Raw genomic sequence first — 27,356 nt, forward strand, 5'->3', positions numbered from 1 at the left:
TGTTCGGAGTACTTAATTGCATTTTGATTTACATTACTCTCAGGGATGCATCTGGAATGTTTGTTTAATATTGAAAAAAAAATATTTTAATGGCCTTTGATTAATATTCATTTCTACTGTCCACTCTTTATTCTTTTATTTTGTGTTACCTACCGTATAATTTTGCTTTTATTCGCAGAATTCTGAATATTTGTTTTGTAATTCAGAAAATTTTATGTTATGCAGATACATATTCCGAAAAGCTCCTTTCGGGGTGTTATACATAGCAGGTTAAATTGCGAACATACGAAATAAATATTGTTTGCTGGACAACAACAAACTATGTGTGAGATGCACGCATAAATAATTTCACGCAAAAAGGGAAAATGCAAATAAATTTACAACAATAGTAAATTCATAAAAAATGCACACAATGGCACAAATTTCCCATTTGACCAATTCTCATTCGTCCCACTACCTACATATATTTTATTAATTCACATTGAGTACATTGCCCTCTAAAATATATAATTGCATACCTATGTACTGACTCAAACTGACTATATGTTTATGAAAAAAAAGCTTTTACCTGTTAGTGTGGTGCCGAGGGCGACATGTTGGCAAAAGGTAGGATGATGGAGGATGTTTTAATTAGGTCCGATGTGTGTGGGTGTATGTGCCCATTGCGGAAAGATGAACTAGCTGTTGACCATTGTAAATGGGTCCACATTCAACAAATTTCCATGCCTTTCAGTACGCTCGTCTGGGCAGAAAGGAAAAGAGATGGGAATGAAAGTGACAAACATTTGGGTTACATCGTGGCATTGTTTATATCACTTGAGCGTATGGTTGAGACCTTTTGTCGACCAATCTGCACACCCCCTCTTGGCAGGAAACCTCTGCACAAGTGGCCACTTTTTGGTATCAAAACCCATCACCCCCTGAAACCATCCCAGACTGAGTTTACCGACTGCATTAATTGCAATGTACAGCATTTCATGGTGTGGCTCCTACGTGAGAAACAATTCAGTGGCTTCTCGGGTTGTCCTTCTATGTATGGTTGTTGCTAAAAGGATTTTAGGTGATGTGAGGAAGGATGATTTGTTGTTCAGTTAAATTCCACGCAATTCAAGCATTTAGTTCCATCATATCTGTAGGAAGCTTTAAAGCTTTCTTTTCTTACAAAGAAGTAAAAGAAGTAATATTGCTGAATTTTCATTGTTTTTCATTTATTTATTTGACAAAAATAAATTTGCCGCAAATTCACACAATGCATAAAAAATTGTTTCATTTTTCCTCTTGGAAACTTCTTTTTCAAGTGCCTTTTGATTTTCCTTTATTTTCTCCCTTTCTTCACTTTCAGTTTTTATAAATTGAACGATAATTTCCTTTAATGAATCAATATCGCTTTTCAGTGAACTAATTATTTTTTCTTTATCATCAGCTTGAGAATCCACAATCTTAATGACAGTTTCTTTAACAAATTTCATATCTTTTTCAAGCAAATTTAATTTCTCTCTATCTTCAGTATGGGAATTTTCTAATTTTAAGGCAGTTTCTTTTACTAATTTTAATTCATTTTCAATTGAATTTATTTTCAAATTGACTTTCTCTTGAGAATTTTCAAATTTCGATAATGCTTGTTTAACTGAAAAAATATCACTTTCAATTGCATTATCTTTCAATCTATCTTCAGCTTGGGAATTTGAAAGTTGACGAACAATTTCTTTTACTGTTTTAATATCTCTTTTGTGGGAGTTTATTTTATCGGACATATGAGGAATTTTATCGAGTATTACTAAAATTTTTGTATATATTGACATAGCTACAATATCATTGCACCGGATTTTATTAAAATCATCAATTTCAACATTCTGCTCCACCATTGTTTTCCAGATCCGTTGAAGGTGATAACATTCAAAATTATTGTTAAGTATTTCAATTTTTTTCAAATATGGCATAAAAATTTTTGGATTCTCGTAAAGGGCAACAATTCTATTATTATTCAATTTAATGTGTAGCATATTTAGGAAAATTGGAAAAGAATTTTCATGCAATACCTCCAAATTATTTTGTGATAAATCCAGGAATTTAATACTATTTTCCGGATGAAAACTATTTTGATGAATTTCATAAATTTCATTTCCCTTCAAAGAAACTTGTTCCAAATATCTCAAGTTAGAAAAGCACAATCCTATGTCGCTAATGCTATTTCCATCTAGTGATAAGCTTTGCAAATTTGTACATTTGCAGATTTCTTGTAAATCATTCCCCAAAAGATTATTGTTTAAATTAAGATGTTGTAGTGTTTCAAATGAATTTTCTAATGATATTTTATTTATTTTATTATCGGTGGCCTTTATTTCTTGCCAATTTTTTCCAATTGTAAGATTTTCGAGCTTATTATTGGAAGCAACAAGATAACGAAGCTCAATATCACTCAAGTCTAAAGTTACTAAATTATTGTTATTTAAGTAAAGTGTAAATTTAGTTGATAGGAAATCAACAAATGAGGCGTGCACCTTTGATAAATTGCTATAACCAAAATCTAACAACTGTAAACCCGCAATGCTACTGAATAAATTAAGATATAATTCTTCGATGGAGTTAAAGATAAGGTACATTGCACGAACATGCAGATCTTTGAAAACATTTTTTGATATATTCTTGAGTTTTTTCGCATATAAAAGAATTGTTTTGTATTTTCTCTCCAGAGGAAAGATTTTGTCTTTCAAAATAACCATCTCACTGAGTCTCAATTTGATTTCAGTTAAAGCAGAACAATCTTGGAAGGCATTCTCTTCAATTGAGATGATTTTATTGTATCCAAAATCAATTATTGTGATATTTTTGTGAGATATTTTTGGGATATGCTTCATTTTGGTGTACCACACAGTTAATTTTCTCAGTGATGGTAATTTTTCGAGTAAATTAAGGGGAAGATGGTTCATCGATATATTTGTAATGTTTAAATGCGAAATGTATTCGGCATCTGCGTTGTGATTTTCACGATGATCTGAAGTGTCTAATTTATTTACAATACAAACACTACTATTCATTACTTCTGTGTCTCCTTTTGCATTTGTAACATTATATTGGAAGCCCGTCTCTGTATCAATGCCATATTCATCACACATTATGTCCTGCTCCAAAGTATTCACCACAAAAGGGAGGAAAAGTAAAATTATCCTTTGGGAAAGTTACAAAAAGAAATGTGAATTATACACAAAACTATTACTTTTATAATTTGAAAATCACCTCCATAGATCCATTTTAAGTTTCTCCACAAATGTTTCAATTCTAAAGTGAACTCAATTTTACTCGGCAATCAAAATGAAACTGAATAATCGCTGAATTGAATGTCTCAGAAATTAAAACGATTTTATATTTATAATCTCCCATGCATTTTTTTGTTGGTGATAAGATAATTGGTCTTGTGTGAGGCTATTTCTGCCTTAAAAAAAACATAACATTATTATAAAGTGATAATGTCCAAAAATTCGATGTTTGGTAATGCTTCTCTGAAAGATAATTTTCTTTGCATTTTTTTTTACTAAAATACTGATTACTGGAAAATACTGAAATTTAAAATAGCAACTAGATTTGAGGAAACACTAAAATTTTTAAATAGGGAGTTTCCTGTACATATTACGAATACACTGCAAAATTTTTTTTGTGTTCACCCCAACAAATTGTTTTGGAAAAATAGAAAAGCATCATCGAAGAAAAGTATTTCCTTTTGAGGACTTTTCGATCAAATGAAGGTGAAGAAAGCATTTTGTTGTATTTTCCATCTTGTTCTAAATTGCTTCACTTCTTCCGGAGCAATTTTTGTGAAATTCCCCACAACGGGCGTCAATATAAAAGTTCTCTCTCACACACTTGTAGTACTTCTCAATTTGGGAAAAGGAAAAGCTCACCTTGGTTCAACCTCTTGTGTTCGCTGTGAGATTAATGTCGGTAAATGGGTGAAACAAGAGCAGAATATGGGGGTGTCGTAACAAAATTTCGGTGAAAAGTTTTTCTTCTCGTGCGACAGCAGGGTGGTGGGGTGCTTTGGGAAATATGTAGGTGGTTTACTGATAGAGAGAGAGAGAGGAGGGGGTGGGGATCGTAGAAAAAATCCCAGTATGATGGTTTGTTGTTGTACAAAAGCGTGAGTAATATTATGCAAATGGCAGATGCTCTGCAAAAGTTAAATAGTTTGTTGTGGAAATGCATCCACTTTCAATCTTTCACCCTGGGGTGACGCTTCTCCCTTGTGGGTGGTGAAAAAGGTCTTTTTCCCACGCCCATGGGAAGGAATGAGGTAGAAAAGTGTGGTGCAATTTTCCTAAAAAAACAAGTGCAAGTGTTTTTTTAGGGATGAGAGAATTTTGGGGGTGGGTGATGATGTTGAGGGTGATCTCTTGAGATTTATCTTTGGATAATTTTAGCCTGTGGGGGTATAAGGAAAATTTTATCTTCTTGTTTTTTTTTTCTTAAAAGAAAGCGAATTTTTGAAAGGGAATGTAATACAACCCGATCTCTGTGCAATCTTCAGTAACTCCCGGGGTGCTCTATTTACTCGGTAAATATCTACAAAAGTTATCTAATTTAATATCAAGCAAATTACACACGGGAGCCCCTCAGAAGGTCGTAGGAAGTGTCAAGAGTCTCGTAACTGGTGACATTTCTATAAAATTTGTGGTTTCTGGGTGTGTTTTAATCTCACCTCATTTCACAATGGTTTTACGCAAAACCCTCTCCAACCCCCACATGACCGCCCATGAAGAGCAATAAGGAGCATACTTCTTCACAGCACTGATGATGGTTGCGCCAAGTTCACACGTGTAATCACATTATGAAGCACTAAACATTTTGAGCTTGCAAATACAACACCACCCATTAACGTAAAACTCACCTTGTGGTGGAGGGTGTAGGATATCAACCACCCCCGCCCCATCACATACATATAAAGGGAAGCATGTGGCTGGCTTGTGAGATGTTGGAAGACTCCTGCTGTGAACAACGTGTCTTTATTCAAGAATTGCTCGTCTACACAGACAACTCCTCTTTTGCGACAACTTTGCATCCGTCTGATAAGGAGATGAAGCGCGCCATTCCGCACGAAGGCCGCACACATCGCTCTTTTGCAGGAAGAAAACATCCCCAATTGCCAAGTTTCAGGTGTGAACAAGGAGCTTGTTGGAACAACGACGTACCACTTTGTGTGAGAAAGTTTAGGCAGAAAAACACAAGAAGGAGTGAGAGTCGCAGAGGTGCCAAAAGTTGCTTGTTGCCTAAACTTTTAGTGGTGCTTTTGCCGAAGTTTACCTTCAAGTGGATGCATATAGGTTTTAATTAATACGTAAGCACCATTATCTTCTATGTTTGAACATGACTCTGTTAAATATTTTAAAGTTGATAAAATATTTTAAAGATTTGTTTAACACTTTCGCGTCCGTGAAATATAAAAACCCGATATTTATTCTTTAAACGAACTAAGGAGAATTTTTTCATGCAAAACGGCTTCTTCGACTTTTTCTGTGTGAATTTCGTATTTCTTACTAGGAAAAACAATTTCATTCATAAAAAATTGTGAAAATAAAATGTTTCATGTTTGGGTCAACGTATGACCCATAAAACACGAAAGGGTTAAAAGCAGATTCAATGGGGAGAAAAATGATAATAATTCAAAGGTTTTATTAATTGAAAAACCCAAAGTTTAGTCTGAAAAATTTTTATTTACGTATTTTTTCTTTGATAAAAAAATTAAAAAATAAAATAACTTTAAAAGCTTTTTTGTTCTTAATCTTAATCCTGAGCTTTTGACATACTTTGAGCCTTTCATTAGAAGTTCAACCGTTTTGCTTTTTAAATTTTTTCATTTGTTCGCCCAAGATTTAATGCACAAAAACAAGCTAATTAAAATGAAAATCCCAACTAAGATATAGATATAATAGAGAACTGGTGTTTGAGATTTTTCCACTATTATCTTTCTTTTGATTTCATTTTCTGGTTCCAATTCAACTTCATATACTATTTCTTTTGCACATCTCATGTGGTAATTGCAAACATACTTTTCATCACATTTGTCACGGAAATGATCATTTGCTGTTGTAGTTCTATGACCCCAAAAGGTGTTCAAAAAGCCCGAATGCCTACCCCTTCAGCTTAGGCTGTTTTGCGTAAGAGGACTCTCTCTTCTCCCACAATGCACTGTTAGGGGTGTCTTTCGAGGATGGAGTCAGACCGCCTCGGCTGAGACAAGTGGTAAGACTCATCAGGAGTCAGAGCGTTAGTGTATGTGACATTTTGGGTACAGTGCCGGGAGTTGAAAGGGGGCGGAGTCCTCCAGATCCATGAAGCCCCTACTTCGGGTACTTCATTCAGAAGTGGGATCTGAACAGATCCCCAAGTGTGTAGTGTAAAGATGGAAAAAGGATTCAGCAATTCACAAAGATAAGTATTCTTTTTCTAATCGCAAAGATATGGCGTGGGCATGCAGATATATGTATGTATATATGCACGTATGTATGTGTGTGAGAAATGGGGCCCATGAATGATGCTGATTGAGAATGAAAGAGTGGAAAATTACCAGTCATAGAAAAAGAACCCCAATACTAATGCAACTGAAGCTTTTCAGATCGCTAGAAAGAGAAGAAGAGAGAAGGGGAACGAGATCGACTGGGATCAGGAGAAAGTGAGGATTACTCATCGACTGACAAGAGGGTAAACGATAATTGCCGAAGGCGGTGAGTAAGCTTCAGGTAAATTAACCGAGCGAGTGGAAAATTTTCAAGTCCTGAGAAAATGTGTGAGTCATCAGGAGGACAAAGCATTAAGTCTTCTTTGTCGAGGCAAAGCACTCTGCGTTTCTCTCGGGACAAAGCATTCCGCATATCGCTCTCAGTCAAGCAACACGCGTTAAGTGAAAAGTGATTAGTGAAATGGACGAAGAAACTCTTGTGCAGTTCCAACGCTGGCTCACATCAACCAGGAGAAATAACCCTGGAGATGCCGAGGAGCAGGGTGAGGTCCCACCAAGGCTCAGTGAGACCGACAGCTCTGTATTCAGGGGTTTCCCGGAAACACGGGAATACCCCACTGTGCCGCTATTGGGCCTGTCCATAGGAAAAAGGGAAGTTGAATCTATGCTTCCCGAATTTAATCCGGACCAGGACAGAACCCTGTCAGCCCAGAAATGGGTTGAAATGGTCGAAAAATGCTGCGCCCAGTTCAGCATTACCAATGAACAAAAGGTAATCATAGCCACCATGAGGCTAAAAGGGGCAGCACGATCATGGCTGGAGGGAAACATGGACTTGGCATATACATGGCCCAAGCTAAAAGAGGCACTTTTAAAATTCTTCCCGGATGATGTGGACGACTTGAGCGCCATGGTGAAAATGGAGGCCACCCGCAAGAGGGATGAACCGGTGGAGGCCTATGTCATGGGCAAGTATGCCCTGGGCCAGCGCATTGGACTGTCTACTCGGTTAATAATAAAATACATAATCCAGGGAGTGCCGGGGCATGTAGAGCGCTCATCATTGACATGCACCAATCCCCAATCAATACCTGAGCTGATGCTGGCGTTAAAGCGACTCGATGACAGCAATCACAACTCACGCAATCGCTACTCTGTGCGTGGAACTTTTCGTCGAAGTGAGAGGAACCGCTCACGCGAGAGGGACAATAGAATGAGAGAACGACGCAGGGATCGCCGACATCTAAGCCGAAGCCCGAGGCGAGATCGCTCCCGCTCCTGTGAAGGGAGACACAAGCCGAACTATAGGGGAAGATCACGCGATCGTCAATATCGCAATTCATGGAAAGATGATGCTATCAAGACTGAGCGAAGGAAGCCCCAATCCGGACAATCGGGTGGAAGTCGCCGGGGAAATAGGCAGAAAAGATGTTTCATCTGCAACTCTGATGAACATCTGGCGTCTAAGTGCCCGGAGAAGAAGGATTTTCGGGTTAGGCTGGTGCATGAGCGTACCACCAGCCTAAGCCCCATCCGCAAATCGCTCACGCAAATCGAATTAGAAGGGAGGAAATTGGACGCACTCCTGGACAGCGGAAGCGACATCTCCCTGCTGCAGGAAAACGTGGCCACAAGTTTGGGATTGTCGAAGGAAGGACGTGCCATCCACTTTAGGGTGTATGGAGGAGGACGGAGGAAAACATTGTGGGCCACCAGCGCGAGAGTAAAATCAGGAGATGGGTACTGCAGAATTAAAATACATGTTGTGCCCCAAAAGTACCAACAATTTCCTTTGCTGCTGGGGCAAAATTATTTGGAAGCAAGCAAAAGGAGAAGTCAGACACTTATTCCCACTGTAGACGCGACAAGTGAGACACGTGAGGACCAAATGAGGAACAAGGTGATGCAGCGACGGGAATTGAAGATGGAGGATCTCAAGTTTGGAGACAAAGGTGATGACGTGGCTAAGGATAAGCTTGTGCAGCTGGTCAACAAGTACCGCACATGCTTTGCTTTGTCTTCCAAGGAGTTGGGACATAATGCTGAGCTCCCAATGAAGATCTCCCTCAAGGACAACGCAAAGGTGGTGAGATATGTCCCCTATCGCATTCCCCTGCGGCTGCAACAAAAGGTGGATGAGGCCCTAAAGGAGCTCCTAGACAACAACATTATCCGGAAGTCCACATCAGAATTTGCAAGCCCAATGGTGGCTCTGCAGAAAAAGAACGGTGATCTGCGACTATGTGTGGATTATCGTAAACTAAATGCACTGATTGTCAAGGAGCATTATCCAATGCCATCCGTAGAAGAGGAGGTGCATAAGCTGCAGGGAAAAGCAGTGTTTTCCACTGTTGACCTGATGATGGGATACCACCAGGTTGCCGTGGAGGAACAATCTAAATATCTCACTGCCTTTGTCACACCATCGGGGCAGTATGAATTCAATAGGGTGCCGTTTGGTCTCGCCAATTCCCCTGCAGTGTTCATGCGCACAATGAGCCATGTGCTAGAGCCACTAAAGGGTGATACATTGCACTGTTTTGTAGACGATATAATCGTAGCTACTACATCTGTGGAAGAAAATCTGGCGGTGTTGGAAAAGCTATTTGCTGAATTGGCGAAGCACAACCTGACTTTAAAACTCAGCAAGTGTAAATTCCTACACTCCTCCATTAACTTCCTGGGACATGACATCAATGGGGAAAGCATGTCACCGGGTAAAGCCAAAGTTCATGCAGTGGAACAATTCCCAAAGCCACAGAACCAGCGCCATGTGCGTCAATTCCTCGGACTGGCAGGATATTTCAGGAGATTCATCCCGGATTTCCAAAAGATTTCTCAGCCCTTGAGGGAATTGTTGAAGAAACAGAAAGGGGCGGAAGCTCATCAAGAGAAGACAATAACTTGGAGTGAAAGTCAGGAAAAAGCTTTTCTACAAATCAAAAAGCTTCTCACAAGTGAACCGCTGTTGACACTCTACAACCCAGAGGCATTCCATGAGCTACACTGCGATGGATCAAAGCTAGGAATAGGAAGTGTGCTAATGCAACGTACCGGAAACGACCCCCTACGTCCGGTGGCATACTTCAGCAGAGCAGCAACTGATGCAGAGTCCAGGTATCCATCATATGAAATGGAGACCTTGGCAGTTGTGGAATCAATGGAGAGGTTCCGCTACTTTCTGTTGGGAAAGCAGTTTAAAGTGGTGACGGACTGTAGTGCTCTTCAAATGACACAAAACAAGCACAAGATAAGAGATAGCGTGGCACGTTGGTGGATACGGATGATGGCATTTGATTTTGTGTTGGAGCATAGAGAAGGAACTGCCATGACCCATGCAGACACTCTTAGCCGATGCCCAGTACCTTTGGACGGGAACAAAGAAGATCCATGGGTAAGGGTAATTGGAATATCTGGTGAAGATTGGGTAGTGGCACGACAGATGGAAAGCCCAAAATTGGAGAGAATATACTCAGTGGTCACTGGGAAGTTGAAAGGAGAGGTGGATCAGAAACAAATTATGCAAGAATACGTGGTGCAGGACAACAAGTTATTTAGACGCACTCCCCAGGGAAATCGCCTTGTAGTGCCCCCAGGATTGAAATTCTTTGTGATGCGTGCAGCACACGATGAGCGTGGACACCCGGGAACCGACCGAACCATCAAGAGCATTCAAAAGGACTTTTGGTTCCCAAAACTTCGACACTTAACCCGAAAATATGTCAGAAACTGTATGAAGTGTGCCATGCATAAAGCCAGCCCAGACGAACATCGATACCAGTGGCACGTTATGCAGAAGAAACCCATACCGTTTCACACAGTTCATCTTGATTTCTGTGGACCTTTTCCACGTACATCGGGAGGCAAGGAACACATTCTGGCCATTGTGGACGCCTTCACACGATTCACCATTCTTCGACCTGTGGCTCGTCCCACAACACTCACTGCAACGAGGGCATTGGATGAAATATCACAATTCTTCGGACTCCCATGCATTGCAGTGAGCGACAATGGGTCTGCGTTCACATCTCGCGAATTCCAGGAATACTGCAATCAGAATCACATTCAGCATTCCCCTGTGGCTGTGGCCACTGCCAGAGCCAATGGTCAGGTGGAACGCATCTTCAGGGTAGTCAAAGACTCATTACGCTGCCTATCAGAAGATGAGCTTGGCAAGGATTGGGCAAAACATTTGCCGACTGTGCAATGGGCAATCAATTCATCAATAAATAGAGTAACAGGGGAGACTCCCTATCAGCTCTTGTTGGGGTACAATCCTCGACAACAACGGGAGAATCTGTTGTCATTTGCTGTAACCACCGCAGTAGAAAGAACAGACACTGCGATGGAAGACTTGCAGAGCCTAAGAAGCAAGGCTGAAGCAAGGATGTTGGAACATCAACGTGTTGAAGCCGAAAAACATAATCTGATGAAGAAGAAGCCCACACAATTCAAGGAAGGAAATCTGGTGTTGGTTAGATACACTGCTCCAGCGACAGGAGGATCAAGGAAGATGATACCCAGATACAGAGGTCCCTACATTGTTGCCAAAGTGGTGGGTCGCGATAGATATTTGATAAAGGACACCCCAGCTACACAAGTGACAATACGACCGTTTGAGGCCATATATGCAGCTGATCGCCTCAAGAGGTGTGGTGTTCCTGAAGGATTAGAAGAATTAGAAGAGGAAATGGAAGTGGATTTGAGAGATGACGATTTTTCTGAATAAAATGTAATAAAAGAACACAGAGGCTTTAATTTCTGGGATGAACTCGAGAGTGAGAAGTAGATCCTTGGAAATTAAAATATCGTTGAGTATCATTTCAGATCCAAGAGTTCATTGGCAGACAGAGTGCACATAGTTGAATGTTGTAGGCGTGGTGAGTCAGACACATGCACGCACCATCTTGTGATCTTGAACGGACTCCAGGACAATGAAGGTCCAAATGTATGGAATTGAACAGCAGGGTAATCAAAGGGGCGAGCAATTGTCACTGTGTATTGCCTCTGGGACCGCCTGGCAGACGCGTCTGCCAAACTTCCTCCCAGATAGCTGCATGGCATTGTTCACCAAACCCCGGAGATAACCCCGATTAACCTGGATGTGTATGGGTGAAAGACCTGCACTTGCCTACAGGTGGAACCCGAAAGGAGATGGCAGTAAAGGAACTTCAAAGACAAAGCTAGCTCAACGGATATGTGAGAACATTAATATGCAGTATACATGCTTACAGAAGGAACTGTTGAAGCAGATTGAAGAAAGGCAAAGGGCCTTGGGACCCGAAGGGTAACATGTTACTAGGAAATTGGTAAGCGTGCACGCTAATAATCAGAATGACCCGAGTAAAGGAAAGGAACTTTCAAAGAGATACAGGCCAAGCTTAGGTTAGCTTGATGGGATAGGATTACTAGGTTAGGAGATGGGAGATAGAAGAGTGAGGTGGGGTTAGAGATAGGCTGATGTCCTCCACAAATCATTGATTCATTTAATCTTTCGCCGAGGACGTCGAAATTCAGGAATGGCCGAGTGTAGTTCTATGACCCCAAAAGGTGTTCAAAAAGCCCGAATGCCTACCCCTTCAGCTTAGGCTGTTTTGCGTAAGAGGACTCTCTCTTCTCCCACAATGCACTGTTAGGGGTGTCTTTCGAGGATGGAGTCAGACCGCCTCGGCTGAGACAAGTGGTAAGACTCATCAGGAGTCAGAGCGTTAGTGTATGTGACATTTTGGGTACAGTGCCGGGAGTTGAAAGGGGGCGGAGTCCTCCAGATCCATGAAGCCCCTACTTCGGGTACTTCACTGTGAATGTCGTGACGGAAATGTTCAGCATTTCTGAAAATTCGGTCATTAGGCTATATCGCTGGGAAATTGCTCTATCAAGATTATCTGATTTAGCTAGAAACCAAGCTTGGATGTCTCGATGATTGTCCGGCATATCCACACAGTTCCAGAATATCCAAATTTTCGTCGACGAGTTGTACCAGATATAGGTGAATAATTGCTCAGGAGCGTTGCACCCTTCGACGGTTAGGTTGTACCACATATTTGACATTGGTACGCGGTTATTATTAGTTTCTTTTTTCGGTTTCAGTAAAAAATATTTACAACCGTTTAGACTATACCCTTCTAATAATGAACACTTAAAATAAAAATTAATATCTACTTCATGATCCCTTCCATAGGTAAAATCAGAGCTGTGGCAGTTCACTAGAAGATTTAATTTATCCAGCGAGTCATAAGGATTGGTGAAGGGACTCAAAATATCCTTTGGACCTGCTAAATGGGCAATGGGAATAAAGTAGTATTCTTCTACTAGAGAAATATCTTTGCAACCAAAATCAGGGATAGCAAATTTCGTGGGTAATTTGCATTGCCCTTCAAAGACAACACAAAAGGACGAAGTGGTTAAGCACAAAAGTAAAGCACAAATCTTTTTAAACATTTCTGCTACAACTGAGGCTTTCTTGTGTCACATTCGTATATTTATATTCTGTTCATGGTGCTATATATTACCCAATATTTTGTGTTACAATATTGATGTAAGAATAGTTTGTACATTGCCTAAGAAATCCATTTATTAAATGAATAACAATAACAACAATAAATGCCTCAAAATCGGCTTTCAGAGTTACATATTGGTAAATTATGTTCCTATTGAGTAATTTCAATTTATTAAATAGAGAATTTTCCAATTTATTGATATATCCCATATAGACTGAAATAGTCGGAATTAATTAATAAAAGAGAAAAAAAAAGAATAAACATATTTCCTGCCTTAATAAGATAAATTTTAATGAAATGGTTCAAAAAAAATATTTTTAAAATTTAAAAAACAATAATGTTTCATTTTTCGTTTTTTTTAATGAATTAACTCAAACAAAATAATAGGATTTTCAGGCAAGATTAAAGGTTTTTAAAGAACATGCTTATTAAGAATTCTTGAAACAGACTCTTACTTACTTTTGCAAGTTTTATAGCATAAAAATACAACAATTGGAATTAAAATTGCAGGAAAAGCATAAATATAGTTAGGCAAAGATGTTTGAGACTTTTCTACTATCTTTTTCGATTCCTTTTCAACTTGAGTATTAATTACATTTTCAGGTTCAGCTTCATATCCTTCTCCTACATCGCATCTCTTGTGATAGTGGCAAATAAAGTTTTCATCACATTTATCACGAAAATGATCATTTGTTTTAAATTCCGTGACGGAAATATTCAGCATTTCGGAAAATTCGCTCATTAGGCCATAACGCTGGGAAATTGCTTTATTAAGATTATCTGGTTTAGCTAGAAACCATGCTTGAACATCTCGATGATTGTCCGGCATTTCCACACAATTCCAAAATATCAAGATATCCATTGAGGAGTTGTACCAAACGTATGCAAATAATTGTCTTTCGTCGTTGCATTCTTTGATGGTTTGATTATACTATTTAAAGGATAAAGGCATGAGATCGATATGTCTATCGGTTTCACTAGAGATTTGTTTCACATAAATTATGTTACAAGAGTTCCGATCATATAAAGCCAGTTGTTCACATTTGAAATGAAATGTAAAAATTATTTCTTTTTTATTCAATATTGTTGGAATTAGTTTATTTCTGTACTTCCAGAAGGTGTCGCAAGAAAAACGAAAATATAATTTATCCAGTGAGTCATAAGGATTGGTGAAAGGACTCAAAATATCCGTTGGACCTGTTAATTGGGCAACAGGTACGAAATGATCTCCGAAAAATCGATAAATTCTTTGGCAAATAAAATTTGACGTAGAAAAATTGGTCGATGTTTTGCATGATCCTTCAAAAAGGACACAATTTGTTGGAGATGTTACACACAGAAGCAAAGCACAAATCCTTGTTAACATTTCTTTCACAATTATGGCGTCTTTTCTGTTACCTTTTCCTATTTATATGCGTTTTCACCTTTTTCACTGCAGCATATTTTTATGAGCTCTGTGTTGCAATAATTGATATAAGAACGTTCATTGAATAAGGAACTCATTAATAAACGATTAAACATACCTAATCAAGCTTGATTTTTACTCTAAAAATTTTATTTGGGCTTAATGTTCCCCATTTGTGTTATACTTCCTCCTCTATAGGTCAAGTAAGATTCTTATGTGTTTTCCTTATTTTTCCGCCCAAATTTTAAGACACCACAATATACAAATTATAATAAAGATTCCAACAAAGTCATAGTAAAAGTATAGAGGAATGTGTTGATATTTTCCTATTATTTGAGCATAAATTTTATTTTCTACTTTAGTTTCATTTAGAATTTTATATTCAGATTTTTTCTCACATTTTTTGTGGTAATGACAAACATAATTTTCATCGCATTTATTCCGAAAATGGTCATTTATAACGAATTCTGTCACGGAAATATTGAGCATTTCGGAAAATTCCTTCATTAGGCCATAACGCTGGGAAATTGATTTATTAAGATTTTTTGGTTTAGCTAAAAACCAAGCTTGAACATCTCGATGATTGTCCGGCATTTCCACACAATTCCAAAATATCCAAATATTCGTCGAGGAGTTGTACCAGACATAGGCGAAAAAATGTTCTTGAACGTTGCACCCTTCAATAGTTAGATTGTACCACACATTTGATATGAGTTCGAGATCACTTTCCCTTTCTCTCATTGGATTCAGTGTCAAATCTTGGCAACCATCTCTACTCCACAAATCAAATTGTTGACATTGAAAATTTAATATAATTTGTATTTTAATAATCGTACCGTTGAATAATTCTGAGCTTTTGCATATCACCAGAAGAAATAATTTGTCCAGTGAGTCGTAAGGATTGGTAAAAGGACTCAAAATATCCGTTGGACCGGATAAATGAGCAATTGGTACGAAATAATCGTCTAAAGATAGTGAAATTCTTCTGCAATTAAACCCAAACATTGCGAAATTTGTTGGAGGCTCACATTGTCCCTCAAAGACAATACAAATTGTTGGAATTATTAAAATTACAAATGAAACAGAAATCTTTTTGAACATTTCTCTTTTAGAACTGGAATTATTTAAGTCACCTTCATGTATTTATATGTGTTCAATTGGGAGCTTTTTATCGAACATATAGTTTTCCAATTTCTGTAAGAATGTTTGTATATTGCTTAAGAAAGGCAATAAAGGAAATCAAGGAAATGATTAATCCCTTTAGGCTTTTTGAATTATTTATTACAGTGAAGGACAGAGAATATTTTAATCAAATTGATTCATTTTAATCTATACCTTCTCTTATCGACGATTTTATAAATATGAAGAGATTTAATATAAAAATAAAATGATATTAAAATTCTTTTCATTTCAATCCGCCTCGTCGGCTCATTGAGCATTTGTTGGGTGTAATCTAGGTATTTTCGGGAGACAAAATAATCAAATAACGCTGAACATACTCGTAATTACACGTGGTGGAGCTTCTTTGATGAAATTTCGCGGCAAAATAGAGCAATTCTGGGTGTATGTCGGGGGTGGAGAACTTTACTCCATCTGCCACCCCCCTGTGCCTGGTACATTGCGACAAGAAGTACATCCACCACACTGGTATGATCCACACAGCAATTCCGCCGCAAGATGTAGATGAATTTTCTCACACGCAGAGAGTACTTTGGGAATATTAACCGGAGGGTTGAGGAGCAAGGTAGTACATACCTACCCTAAATATATATAAATTAAATCCAAAACGTTGAAATACAGTGCGGAGTTTTGAAATAAATTCTCCCTTGATGGAGAGTGGAATTCATCATAAACGGGGAAGGATATGTCTTTTGCCTTGTCTCTCAGATACTCCTTGTTGAGGGGAGAAGGATGGTTTTGTTGCCAAGGAGCACGCTGCACTTAAAAGCTTCCTTCTCTAAAATCGTAATCATACATATACAGAACAAAACTTTGCAATCTCCCATTCTATATAATTTAATTAATTTCCTCTCAGGAATTTTCTTCGTTTTTCTCCGGAAATTCAATGTGGATACTTTAAGTGTGGTGGACCTCTGTGAGAGGTACTCTTATATAAAGATATCTCAGAGAGAGTGAGGGAGAGAAAAAAGGAATATTTGATCATCCATGTGAGGTAAAATATTCGCGCAAGAAGAATCTCTGGCTTTCAACTTGAGAAATGTATCTTCGCTGTGGAAGCTCGCATTACACACCACACGAAAACTTATAATTGACTACGAAAATTGCACACACCCTGTGATGTTGTGGGGGTGTATTAGGAATTTTTGTACCATAAATAATTGGCATTAAATCACGGGTGGATCCTTCACAGAGACGCTCAACGAAAGGTTCTGTACAGGAGCTTCTGTGAGATGACGAGAATACAAGCAAAATTTGAGTTTACTGGAAAATATCAAAAATTCCTACTAATCAAAGTTTTTCCACGCGAATCCAGCTGACGTGGGAGAAATCAAAGATTTTTCACATCTTATCAAAATGAATTTTCAGTCCCAGAATTTTTTTTAGAGAGGGGGATGAATTTGTGAAAGTTTTATACTCTTGACTATGTTCATTTTCTCTCTCATTTTCTCTGAGATGAAAGCCCAGAGTGGAAAAAATTATCCATCCCCACACCCTCACAGGGTGGAAAATATCCCTTCAAATAGGAAAGTTTTTGTGTGTGTGTGTGGAGATGAAGAGAGAGGAAGAGGGTGTAGGTTAGAATTTTCGGAAACAAATGTGTTCTATCCCCATCCACAGTTGGGGAAAAGTGTTAGATGGATGGGTGCGACTTGAAGAATGACTTTGTGAAGCAGTGAAATGGAAAATGTGGCTCAAACACACACACACACTGGCATTTTACTGGGGTGGGTGGTTTGAAAATTTCAAGCGGAGCCCATTTCAAATGATGTGAACGAGAAGACAAAATGGGGAAAGTTCCTTTTTCGAGCGGGGAGCTTTTTGGGGAGCAAATCAAAATTGAAGCTACATAGAGATGGGTATTATTGGGGAAACTGTTTGTCTCAATTATGCACAACCCCTGGCACCACCTCCCCCAGCGGAATTCACATTCAGTTTATTACGAGTCCCAGAAAATGTTAAAAATTAAATTTTCACACATAAAACTTCCGGGGGCTGTGAGAAAGCTTTTTTTTGCAAAGTTCTTCAAATTGATTTTATATTGGGCATATATTTTCTTTAAGCTTTACATTTTTTCTTTAAATGAAAGAAAATCTTTGAATTTTTAAGCTCTTAGCTTCACTAATGTCTTCCTCTAAATAACTCGACTTATTTTTAAGCTTCTCCTTATCCATAAATAGATATTTTCAAAAGTTTCCTAGAGCTTTTATTTCAAAGGTAAATTCCTAAATCTTCCAACGTACTATGTACCTAAAACTCATGTGACCTTTTTAAACAACGCGAACAAAGTATTATTTCTCAAGACGCGTCTCTCGTGCATTGTGACGCCCTCCGCTAAAAAGAAATCAAGCTCCCATATCTTTCTTTTTTCTCACATATAAGGGGGGGGGGGGGGGAGAAAAGAAGGAAAAGTTACTCAAAGCAGGGTGGAGGCGTGGGAAGCTAAAAGAGCTTTCGTGTTATTGAATTTAAAATTCATTCGGCATTTGTTACACAATTTGGATTCAAATATCAGTCAATACCCCGAAATGTGGGATAACCTCTTCTACCTTGACTACATTAGGGATGTTCCTGGCACACGAAATCCACTTTTCAGGTGCTGCGGAATGGTGATGTGAAAGACAATCAGGCACACTGCGGGTTGATGTGAGTGGGTGGCGTCTCTTTTTGTACCGTTCTTGTGGAAAATTTATCACGACAGCACGATAGGGGAGCTTTTGCTCCAGGAATTTTTTCTTTGGTAGGGGGTGGTTTTTTGCTCTGTGTGTGGGTGTATGTTGGAAAAAAAGTGAGTTTTGATGTTGCTGTCGATTCATCTATAGGAGTATCATCCGCATTGGAAAGTAGCTCAATCCGCTGCTTATTGTTACAACATCCCGTGTTGTTGGATTCTAGGGGGATGGGGAAACGTTGAAAGGCACAAAGAGGAAGCAAACCCCCTTGTAGTGCTCTTTTTTTCGGGAGAGGAATTCTGCATGTATGTTGCCTTCCGCCTTGGAGGGAAAAAAGCAAAGAGACTAACAAGGGCTCTTTCCCTTTTCATAATCACCCTCTTTGCTGGCACACTTTCACACACACAAAAAATAACACAGCATCAACTTTTCTTCGTCCCCTTTTCTAATTAGAACAACTTTTTTTTTCTCCTTCTTCACCCTCCACCAAATGTCCCCCATTCAACAACAAAGTTCTATGAATATTGAAAACCACCCGCAAGTTTTTGTGCCATCCACCCCGAACTGCCCAAAAATGCTATATATGTATGGAAAGCTAATGAAGTTGTGTTAATTGTTGAAAGCTCACCTTTTTTTCCCACGCAGTACCATGGAGGTTTCGACCTCTCTCCACCCTGTGTGGCAATCAACCCCAAATATCAAACAGTGGATCATCACAAAATAATAGCAAATTTGCGTTGATAATAATGCGTATATAGTGTTGTTTGTTCCATAATTAACACACTGTGTAAGCTTTTAATTTCACCCCTCACACACACAAAAGTGTCCAAACTTTATAAATAGTTAATTTAAACAATATACAGCATGAAATCCCACGTATTATAATTAGGCCCACGTTATACATATTTGCCCAGCATGCACTACCCCCACCCCTCTGTAAAATTTTGAAAGGGAAGTGGTTTGTTTTTGTGCACCAAAAACACAATGAAAGGCTAATAAATAAATTAATTTAATGAGATAGCCTCAAATTGGCCCATCCACCCTGACAATATTGGCACGGTGCGAAATTGAGAGCAATTTTCACAATTGCGGTCATGGGATAAAATTGAAATTCTCCGCGCTTTTGCAGCTTCCGCGGTTAAATCTCTATACCTATACGCTCATCCATGTGCAATCCATTTGCGTGGCGTGGTGCTCTGTGTGGCTAGGTAAAGGGGAATATGGTCTAGGGATGTTTTAGTGAGAACGCTCTATGTTCGCCTCATTTGCAACAATACGGTTCAGATTGCGAAATTTGTACTGAAATCAGGAGGAATTTTAGGAGAATTTACAGTGAAAATTCCTGAAAAAAGACGAATTTTCCAGCCATGCGTAAAAAAGAGATATTAATTTTTTTTAAAAGCTCAATCAACAGTTTTTTAAGCTTTTAAATATGTACAGATGGTAATTGCTATATGTAGTATATTTTAAGGGTGTTGAATGTGAATATTTTCACGAGAAAAAAATCATAAATGAAAAAAAAAAAATTCATCAGCAAATATCAGCTGAAATTAAAACACTCAAAGTCCAAGCTATGAATTAAAGGGTAATTCATAAAATCAAGCAACAAAAAATCCACTAGAAGTCCTGTGTTGTGAAAAGCCAAAAAAGGAGGAATCCCCTAAGTTCGCTAGAAATTCCTTTGAGTGTCTCATGTCAAAGAATCTTATGAATAAATTTTTGTCAAGAGTGAATAAAGTGAATATTGCCGGAGGATTGATGGGTATACGACTTATATTCTACATATGCCGGAGAAAAGCTCCATTGGAATGAGAAGAAGTGGTTGTCAGTGCCATGTGAAAAGCCAGATTTCCGATTCACTGCACAAACACATGCAATCTATGGCGCAATATTTCATCCCTCTTCCATTTTATTTGATGCAACACTCGACACGTTATTTGACACGACTTTTGCATCACCCCTCCCCCTTTGGCCCTTTCGCGTTGCAAATTGAAAAGTGTCTTTCCCAATTCCTAACACATGGAATTTAGGGCTAAATTGGTGATGTGTGTATAGGTAGCTACCCTGCCGAAAAACGAGCTTTGTGTAGGCATCAAGGTGGGGATTTAGCGGCTCTATCATATCTAGTGCCTCCCATGCGCTTCACTTCATTTCCATGCTAAAGCTCGCGCCGTTAAGATTAAATGATCAAAGCTGAGACGTGACAGATTTTCTAGCACGCAACCCCAAAATTTGGTGGGAACTTCCGCAGTTGCTTTCCAATGAATTTTAGGTGTATGGATAAAGATAGCATTAAGGATGAATGTATCTGTGTGGTGGAATATTTAATTCCATACAGAATTGCATTGAATAGAACTTTGTAATATCTTTGTAAATGAGGAATCTCTATTAAAGGATACACTGTCAAATGGGGTGAATTGGAAAAACGAAAAATCTCTTGATTTTCAGAACACATTTAAAAATTTGAACAAAAAAAAACTTTAAAATAAAAAAAAATGATTCACTTTATTTTAAAATAATTAACAAATTGAAGATCTGAAGAAGGAGTAATAAGCTTTCCAAAATGTCATGGAATTTTTCATCCCTTCAAAGCTTTTCAATGCTTTAAAATTCAACGAAAGAATTAGAATTTTCCGGCTCATTTTCTTTGCTGTAAAAATAATAACATTTTCATACCAGAAAAGCTAAATTTTTGAGTGAAACACATTGAAACTTGCACATCGATATTTGTTAATTTCTTTATTATTTTCTCGATTATATCCTTCATTGCATGACTTTATCACAATTTTATTTTTTTTTCTCATTTTATTTCCTTACTATATTTTGAATCTAATTATTTTTTTTTATGTAATAGTTTTTATTTCAGTTTTCATGTCATTTCCATATCAATTTTATTGTGTGTGGGTGTGTAACTTTTATCTATATTTTAATCTCATTTCGAATATCCCATTTGATAGCAATAAAATTTTATTTTATACGACCTTTTTTCGGAAATATTCACACATGTTCAGTATACAAATAAATATCAAAAAGTTTTTTTTATTTCAAATTAATCGTTATATAGTTTATTTACACAGTACATAGTAATTTTGATGTTTCGCATGGGTGTAGGTATTTTTTTTAAACATTATTAAATTCTCTAGAGGATGTCTCACCCATTTTTTTTTAATCCTCTTTGTAAATTTCCTTTAAATTTTTCTCAATTTTCCGTGTCTGATACCCTCTTTCAGTCGTACAATCTTGATTGAATTAATTTCGTCGTTTATGCCGTGTTCGTTGCCTAATCTCAAGTGATAACAGAATTAGAACAACTTTAGGGGGGATTGAGGGCAATGTTGTGAGTTCAAAAGGTCCCCATAACAGAGTTAAAAAGTCATCTGGGGTTGCTCCTTTCCATGCAGAGCCCTCCCCAATGTTCCCATAACATGCCACACCCACCCCTCCAAATACACTTATAGCTCGACTCAAAGTGACTGAGCGGAAATGGAACTGAAAAATTAATTACAGACTTCCTCGAAAAATGCTAATTACGCCGATTAAAATGTGCCCAAAGTCACTCTTTTTTGGCAGTCCGTTTGTAGGATCATTCGACATACCCCCCATTCCGCATGGGAAAAGGGTTTGGGAGGGGCTGTTCCGAAGGGAAAAGCATTTTCCGGTCTGTTATCTTTATTCAAAATTGCGCTCCATTTTTCCGTCATGCATTCTGGGGCTCATTTTTCTCTTTTAGCACTTTTTCTCTTCTCAATTCCAAACTTAGGAGAGGAAATGGAAAATTTTTCACCATATTGAAAAATTATCCAATGCGCGACCTCTTGCACGCATAGATCACTAAATATATTGGCAATATTTCTCAACAACTTGTTGCTTTCGTTTAAATTTATCTTGCATCTCAAATTTCCTTTTGCATCTTCGCGGAGAGAAAGGAGCAAATGGGGGGAAAAGTAACGTTGTGTATCAAAATGATGTAGTAAAGAAATAGAGGAGTATAAGAGCGCCACCTAGTTGAAACCACAATAAATATTTAAATTATTTTTTGATAATTTTTCTGCACATTCTGCTTCTCTCTCAAATTTATAATTCATAATCTACAAAAAAAAAGAAATTAATAAATCCATCTAAGAAAGACTTAAAGCATTTTCTACATCTGCCAAGAATATTTTTCTCTCATTTAAAGTCAATTCACTTTGAGTATACATTTGAAACTTTCGTAGATATTTCATTCTGTTCATACTGAACAGCAATTTGTGCTAAAATATTTACAAAACATGACCATTAACATTACTTTATTATTATTTATATATAATTCCATTTTGCTATCTATTTACACATAATATAAATCCCAAGATGTTATTCAGTCAAAAAGTGATGTGTCACCTAAATGAATGACCCGCTAAACAATTAAAGATCGTCAGAAGGATTTCTTTTGAAAAATGATTGTTTTTTAGTGAGAAAACTCATGTGCTGTCCTGCAATTAAAATCCCTGATTTTAGAAATAAATGCAAAATTAATGTAAAAAATGGGGATTCTTTTAGTCTCACATTGGGGTGTTCTCTTCAGCTTCCAGTTCGGGTTCCTCGGGGAGCGTGTAGACACCCGTGAGGTTGCCTGGCTGGGATTGACTCGGTGGTGGTTGTGAACACGCTTGCATCTGCGATAGACTATCCACCATTTCAGGTAGAACTATACCATCTCCCATTGTGACGATTGGTACAAGCTCATGCCCAAGACTGTGATTTGTGCAGTCCTTTAGCACGTGCATTTGATTGATGTCTGGTTCCTGACCGAAGATTAGTGATGTTGGTGTACCTATTTTGTAAATAAGAAAAGACTTTTCTTTAGATTCTGACGTTAATTAATTTTAGTAAGAAGCTAGACAAGATTACGAAATCGCAAGATAGATTTTTAAGTTAAAGCTTTTGAATCTTTTGCTGAATTTTTTAAAATTTAAGATCAAACATTTCTTTAAACTTATCCTTTACCTGTGATGAGTGTCTCTTCGGTGGGATTTCGCTGATACAGATTCGTGTTCTTCTCGTACCGTCAGGATGCCCCGTAGTCGGCATCATCGTTGGGCTTCTTAATCTCAACTACATGCTTTATCCTATGGATGATTTCCTCGTGGAGGACATTGAAACACATGGCCGTGAGTGCCATGCCCGACATGATGTAGATGGAACAGAACCACGTTGTTGTCGTTGACTCCTTCCGGATGCGCCCCAAATCCCCAAAACCGATCGTCGACAAGCTCATAAAACAGAAATAGACCCCATCGAGCAGTGGCCACCCCTCGAGACGGTACATCGCCACAGCGCCCAGTCCAATGTAGATGATCATCATGCTTAGGCATAGTAGGATAGGTGCGAGTAAGCTGAGTCCATGCATAGATGCCTTGGACTCTGTAGCACTCAGAGAATCAATTTCAGGGAATTGAATTTGCTTCTCTGGTGAATGGAGATTGTTGTGCAGAGAACCCGAGCGCACGTAGTAGGGCTCCTGGAGGGCTAATTGCTGTGTCCGGAGTTCCTCCTGCTGGCGCTTCTTCTTCATTCGTCGCTCCTTCTCAGCCATACGCTTCTCATCGTAACAACAGTAGCCACAGTTAGAGCACAGGCAGCAACACAGAGCTCTAAAAATATTTTAGGATATTTTTAAAATTCAATTAAACCTCCCAGATTGATGTCATCCTATTTTTGTTGCCTCAAAAGTCTTACCGTGAAAAGAATCCTCGAGCTACGCGTGCAAGGACCCCTCCTGTGCTTGACAAGTAAACAAGAGTCAGCGGGATGCCAAGGACTGCGTAAGCGAGCGTTACAATACGTCCAAGGGTTGTTTTCGGAGCAATCGTGCCGTAGCCTGTAAAATAAATACAGAAAAAGGTGCCTAATTAATGACTTTAGCGCCGGATACATCACGATTAACTTTCTGCATGAGTTTGCGTGCATAAAAAGCTCCTTTGAAAATAATTTCCATTTCGCATGAAACTGCGTGCGGGGAAGGGAGCTTTCATCACATAAAGGACATTGTCCTGCGTTGTTTTAGCACCCTCCGTGTTGCCTTGTTTACAGAGAACACCCTTAATTAGCACAAAGGGGGCGTGAATGCGGAGAACGTAGCTCTCATCATGCCAATCAATGTCTCCGCGTTGGGAATGAAAAATGAATTTTTTAAGCAAAAAGAAAATAAATTGAATTTTTGGTTTAGGAGGAAAGAGAGTTTCAAGTGGTCCAGGGATGCTTTTCAAATCCCCATACAACACATGTGTGGATTTTAATAAAGTCATCTATTAAGTAACACCACACTGATTGCATATTTAAATGCAAATTAGCTCGTAATGTGCATTAAAATGAGGGATTTTGTGGAAAGTTTTCACACCCACTGCTGTTGAGATTAGGAAAGTGCACGATATGCATTTTCGGGCGGAAGTTACGATGATGTGGTGGAGCACGCAAAAAGCTCCTCAATTCAAAAACATATTTTCCCATTTCGCTTTAAGGGTCGCGAATGGGGTGTGAAGGGCGTGCTGAGAGCTACACTCGTCCACCCCGGCGTCCACCCACACACCGAGTTTGGGTAAACATGAAAATTGTATTTGGGGTATGTTGTTTTCTGCCGCGACAATAAATCACGGTATTGAAATTTCTCCAGCCCTCGAATGGGCGCAAAAGGGGTGGAAGGAGAAAAGCCGTTGAGCATTTTTTAAATTGGGATTAACGATGTTGTCGCGCCGTACGGGGGAGTGCCCCGAGGCGCCTTCCGCCTAGGCAAGGGAAATCACGGGGAAATCGATGGTAAATGGAAGTGCGTGTGGTGGAGGAAGGAAAGAATTTACCCCTGACGCACATTTCGAAATTGGCGGCAATTAAGGGAAATTTGTCACGAGACATTACAATAAGCACAAAAGGTCAGAGAGCTTTCCCGGCTACCTTTTTTTCTCACCCACACGGTACGCATAACTTTTTTCTCTCTCGACAACAAAAAGGAGTTGAAGGACCTTTTGCGTACAATCACTCTATGGAATCAAATTTCCTGGGCGTCTCAATAGGGCCACACACACACACATTACCATCCACGCACGACCCCTGAAGCTGTCAGAATTGCGATATTATTGAGAGATGAGTTTCTACGGTTGAATCTTCTGCACTGTCCATTTATCATTTCTCATTTTCCACCCCCACTACCCCCAACTACTCGCACGGGAAACTCCAGCTAGATATAAATTGCATGTTTTGGTGGGTGTCGGCGTCATTTATCAGAATTCCACATGCTCGCCCGTCACGTAGAACTGGTGTGTTATTTCTTCAGTGAAAATGTATTAAAACTTGTATGAGAACAAATGGCTTTCTTCATAAACACACACCACCCCCATGTCCAATTTCTTGCACCAACGTGCTGAGCTTAATTGCACCCTCCCAAACTGCAAATTATAGCCACAGCTAGACAATTGCGGGGAAGGAGTTGCTGCGGGGAAAAAAGCTTCCCATGAGAAGAATTTTAATTATCATAATTATCATAATATGTGAACCACAGGGGTTGCTTTTTCATACCAAAAACTCACAGTCCATTTCTCTTCATTGCGCACTCATAGAAGATTTTTGTGGGAATTTGTTTTATTTTCTCTTTTCGTATTTTTTCGTGGGTTTCATTCGTGAATTTTGAAGCTTTGAAAATTCATTGAAAAAAAAAAGCTTTGAAAAACAGGAAGCGTAGACATTTCTTGGAAAATGATAGTGGTTTTTCAAAGCTGAATTTTTTATGTTAAAGCTTAAATTAAGTAGCTTTTTTGTTTGTTTTATTCGTATTTAAGAGCTTTTATTTAAAGTTAGAAGAGAAGGTTTTTTTTATTTATCAAATTTAATACGAAGCTTTTAGCATAACATTACTATTCACTACAATCATAGATTTAAATTTTCTAGTGAATGATTTGTTTTCCAGTGAAGGTGTCTGTTGTATTTAAAAGCTCCCAAAGCTCCCCATAAAGACAAACTATAGAAACTTTATCACACATCAATGTATTGCATCAGAATAGCATGAATATCAAGCCTCTTTAGCAATACATCACTTGTAGGTGCTCCTTTAGCTTTCCCCCACAAAATTATTATTTCAATTCTACCAACAAATCTGGATGATTGCAGATTTATTATAATTCAGGAATAATATCATAGGTATGACGACAGATTTCCAATAGGTATTGATTTAGTACCTATCTGATATCAAATTCAAAATCATCCCATGTAAGAGATACGGAACAATGCTTGTTAGATAAATTCAAAAACATGCATCGTATGAGGACTGATGGGGGTTGTTGCACAACAACAATCTTCTTGAGATGTAATACACGATGTGTGGGGGTGGTGGGGTACGTTGGAAGAAAGCTCATTGCAAACATGAATGACATCAGGACAATTGAAGGAAGGGTGTGTGGGGCAAAAAAAAAGACAAATCCTCCCGAGGAAATCGATGGATAACGTCTCGATAACCATCCGGCTTGACTATGTGGATATTTAAACAAGGGTATGTTGGAAGCTGCAGGTGGAATGGAATACAAAGCACTTTCGAGATTGAAAACTGATATCTCTAATGGAATTGACTGTACACGGGAGCTCTTTTTTTTGCACATTCCCTCTTGCCATGGCTTCTGGTTGTCAGGAAGATTGCACGCAGTGCTTTCCATCAATAAAGAGAATATAATATCCAGTGCTGTCTCGACGGGGCCAAACAAACAAACCGACAATCCGGACGCACTCGTGCATCAAATGGAATGGATTGACAAAACACAACGGGCGGAATTGTTGGGGGAGGGTGGTCTGAGCAAATATTCTCTCTGTGTGTGAGGGGGTGGATATGCGCCTATATATTGATTGTCCACAAACCCCATTGAATGTATGTGTGTGTATAGAGACTAACCCCATTTGGCCTCTTCCATCTCACCGAACCCCAAATGCTCTTCTACCATCCGGAATTAATTGATAAATAAATCAACTGTGAAAAAATTTACCAGAGATTTTTTTTGAACACCCCCACGACTTGGCACCCGAATATCAAATTGATTTGCTCGTTACTCACCCATCCTGCGTCTGCATAAACGACAATCGAATGCCCATTGAGGAATTTATTCGCACATTTTCTCACTGTTTGATTTTTCTTT

General features: G+C 38.6%; 2 protein-coding genes across 4 annotated transcripts in view; one reads left to right on the plus strand and one right to left on the minus strand.

The window, feature by feature from the left end:
- LOC129787507 (C2 domain-containing protein 5) overlaps window positions 1–27,356 on the plus strand; it is a 970,947-nt gene that overhangs the window by 91,181 nt on the left and 852,410 nt on the right. The window lies entirely within an intron of this gene.
- LOC129787722 (TWiK family of potassium channels protein 18) overlaps window positions 20,974–27,356 on the minus strand; it is an 84,170-nt gene continuing 77,787 nt past the window's right edge. Inside the window, exons 6-9 of one of the 3 annotated variants that reach the window (XM_055823482.1) lie at window positions 23,923–24,064; window positions 23,191–23,837; window positions 22,750–23,017; window positions 20,974–22,676 (exon numbers count right to left, since the gene is read on the minus strand). In XM_055823482.1, the coding sequence (XP_055679457.1) occupies window positions 23,252–23,837; window positions 23,923–24,064 (728 nt within the window). In that variant the 3' untranslated portion in view covers window positions 20,974–22,676; window positions 22,750–23,017; window positions 23,191–23,251. Of the gene's footprint in view, window positions 23,018–23,190; window positions 23,838–23,922; window positions 24,065–27,356 lie in introns of all 3 variants that reach the window. The other 2 variants (XM_055823488.1, XM_055823474.1) reach the window with 2 other exon arrangements.

This window comes from Lutzomyia longipalpis, chromosome 1, assembly GCF_024334085.1.
Source record: "Lutzomyia longipalpis isolate SR_M1_2022 chromosome 1, ASM2433408v1".
Classification (NCBI taxonomy): domain Eukaryota; kingdom Metazoa; phylum Arthropoda; class Insecta; order Diptera; family Psychodidae; genus Lutzomyia; species Lutzomyia longipalpis.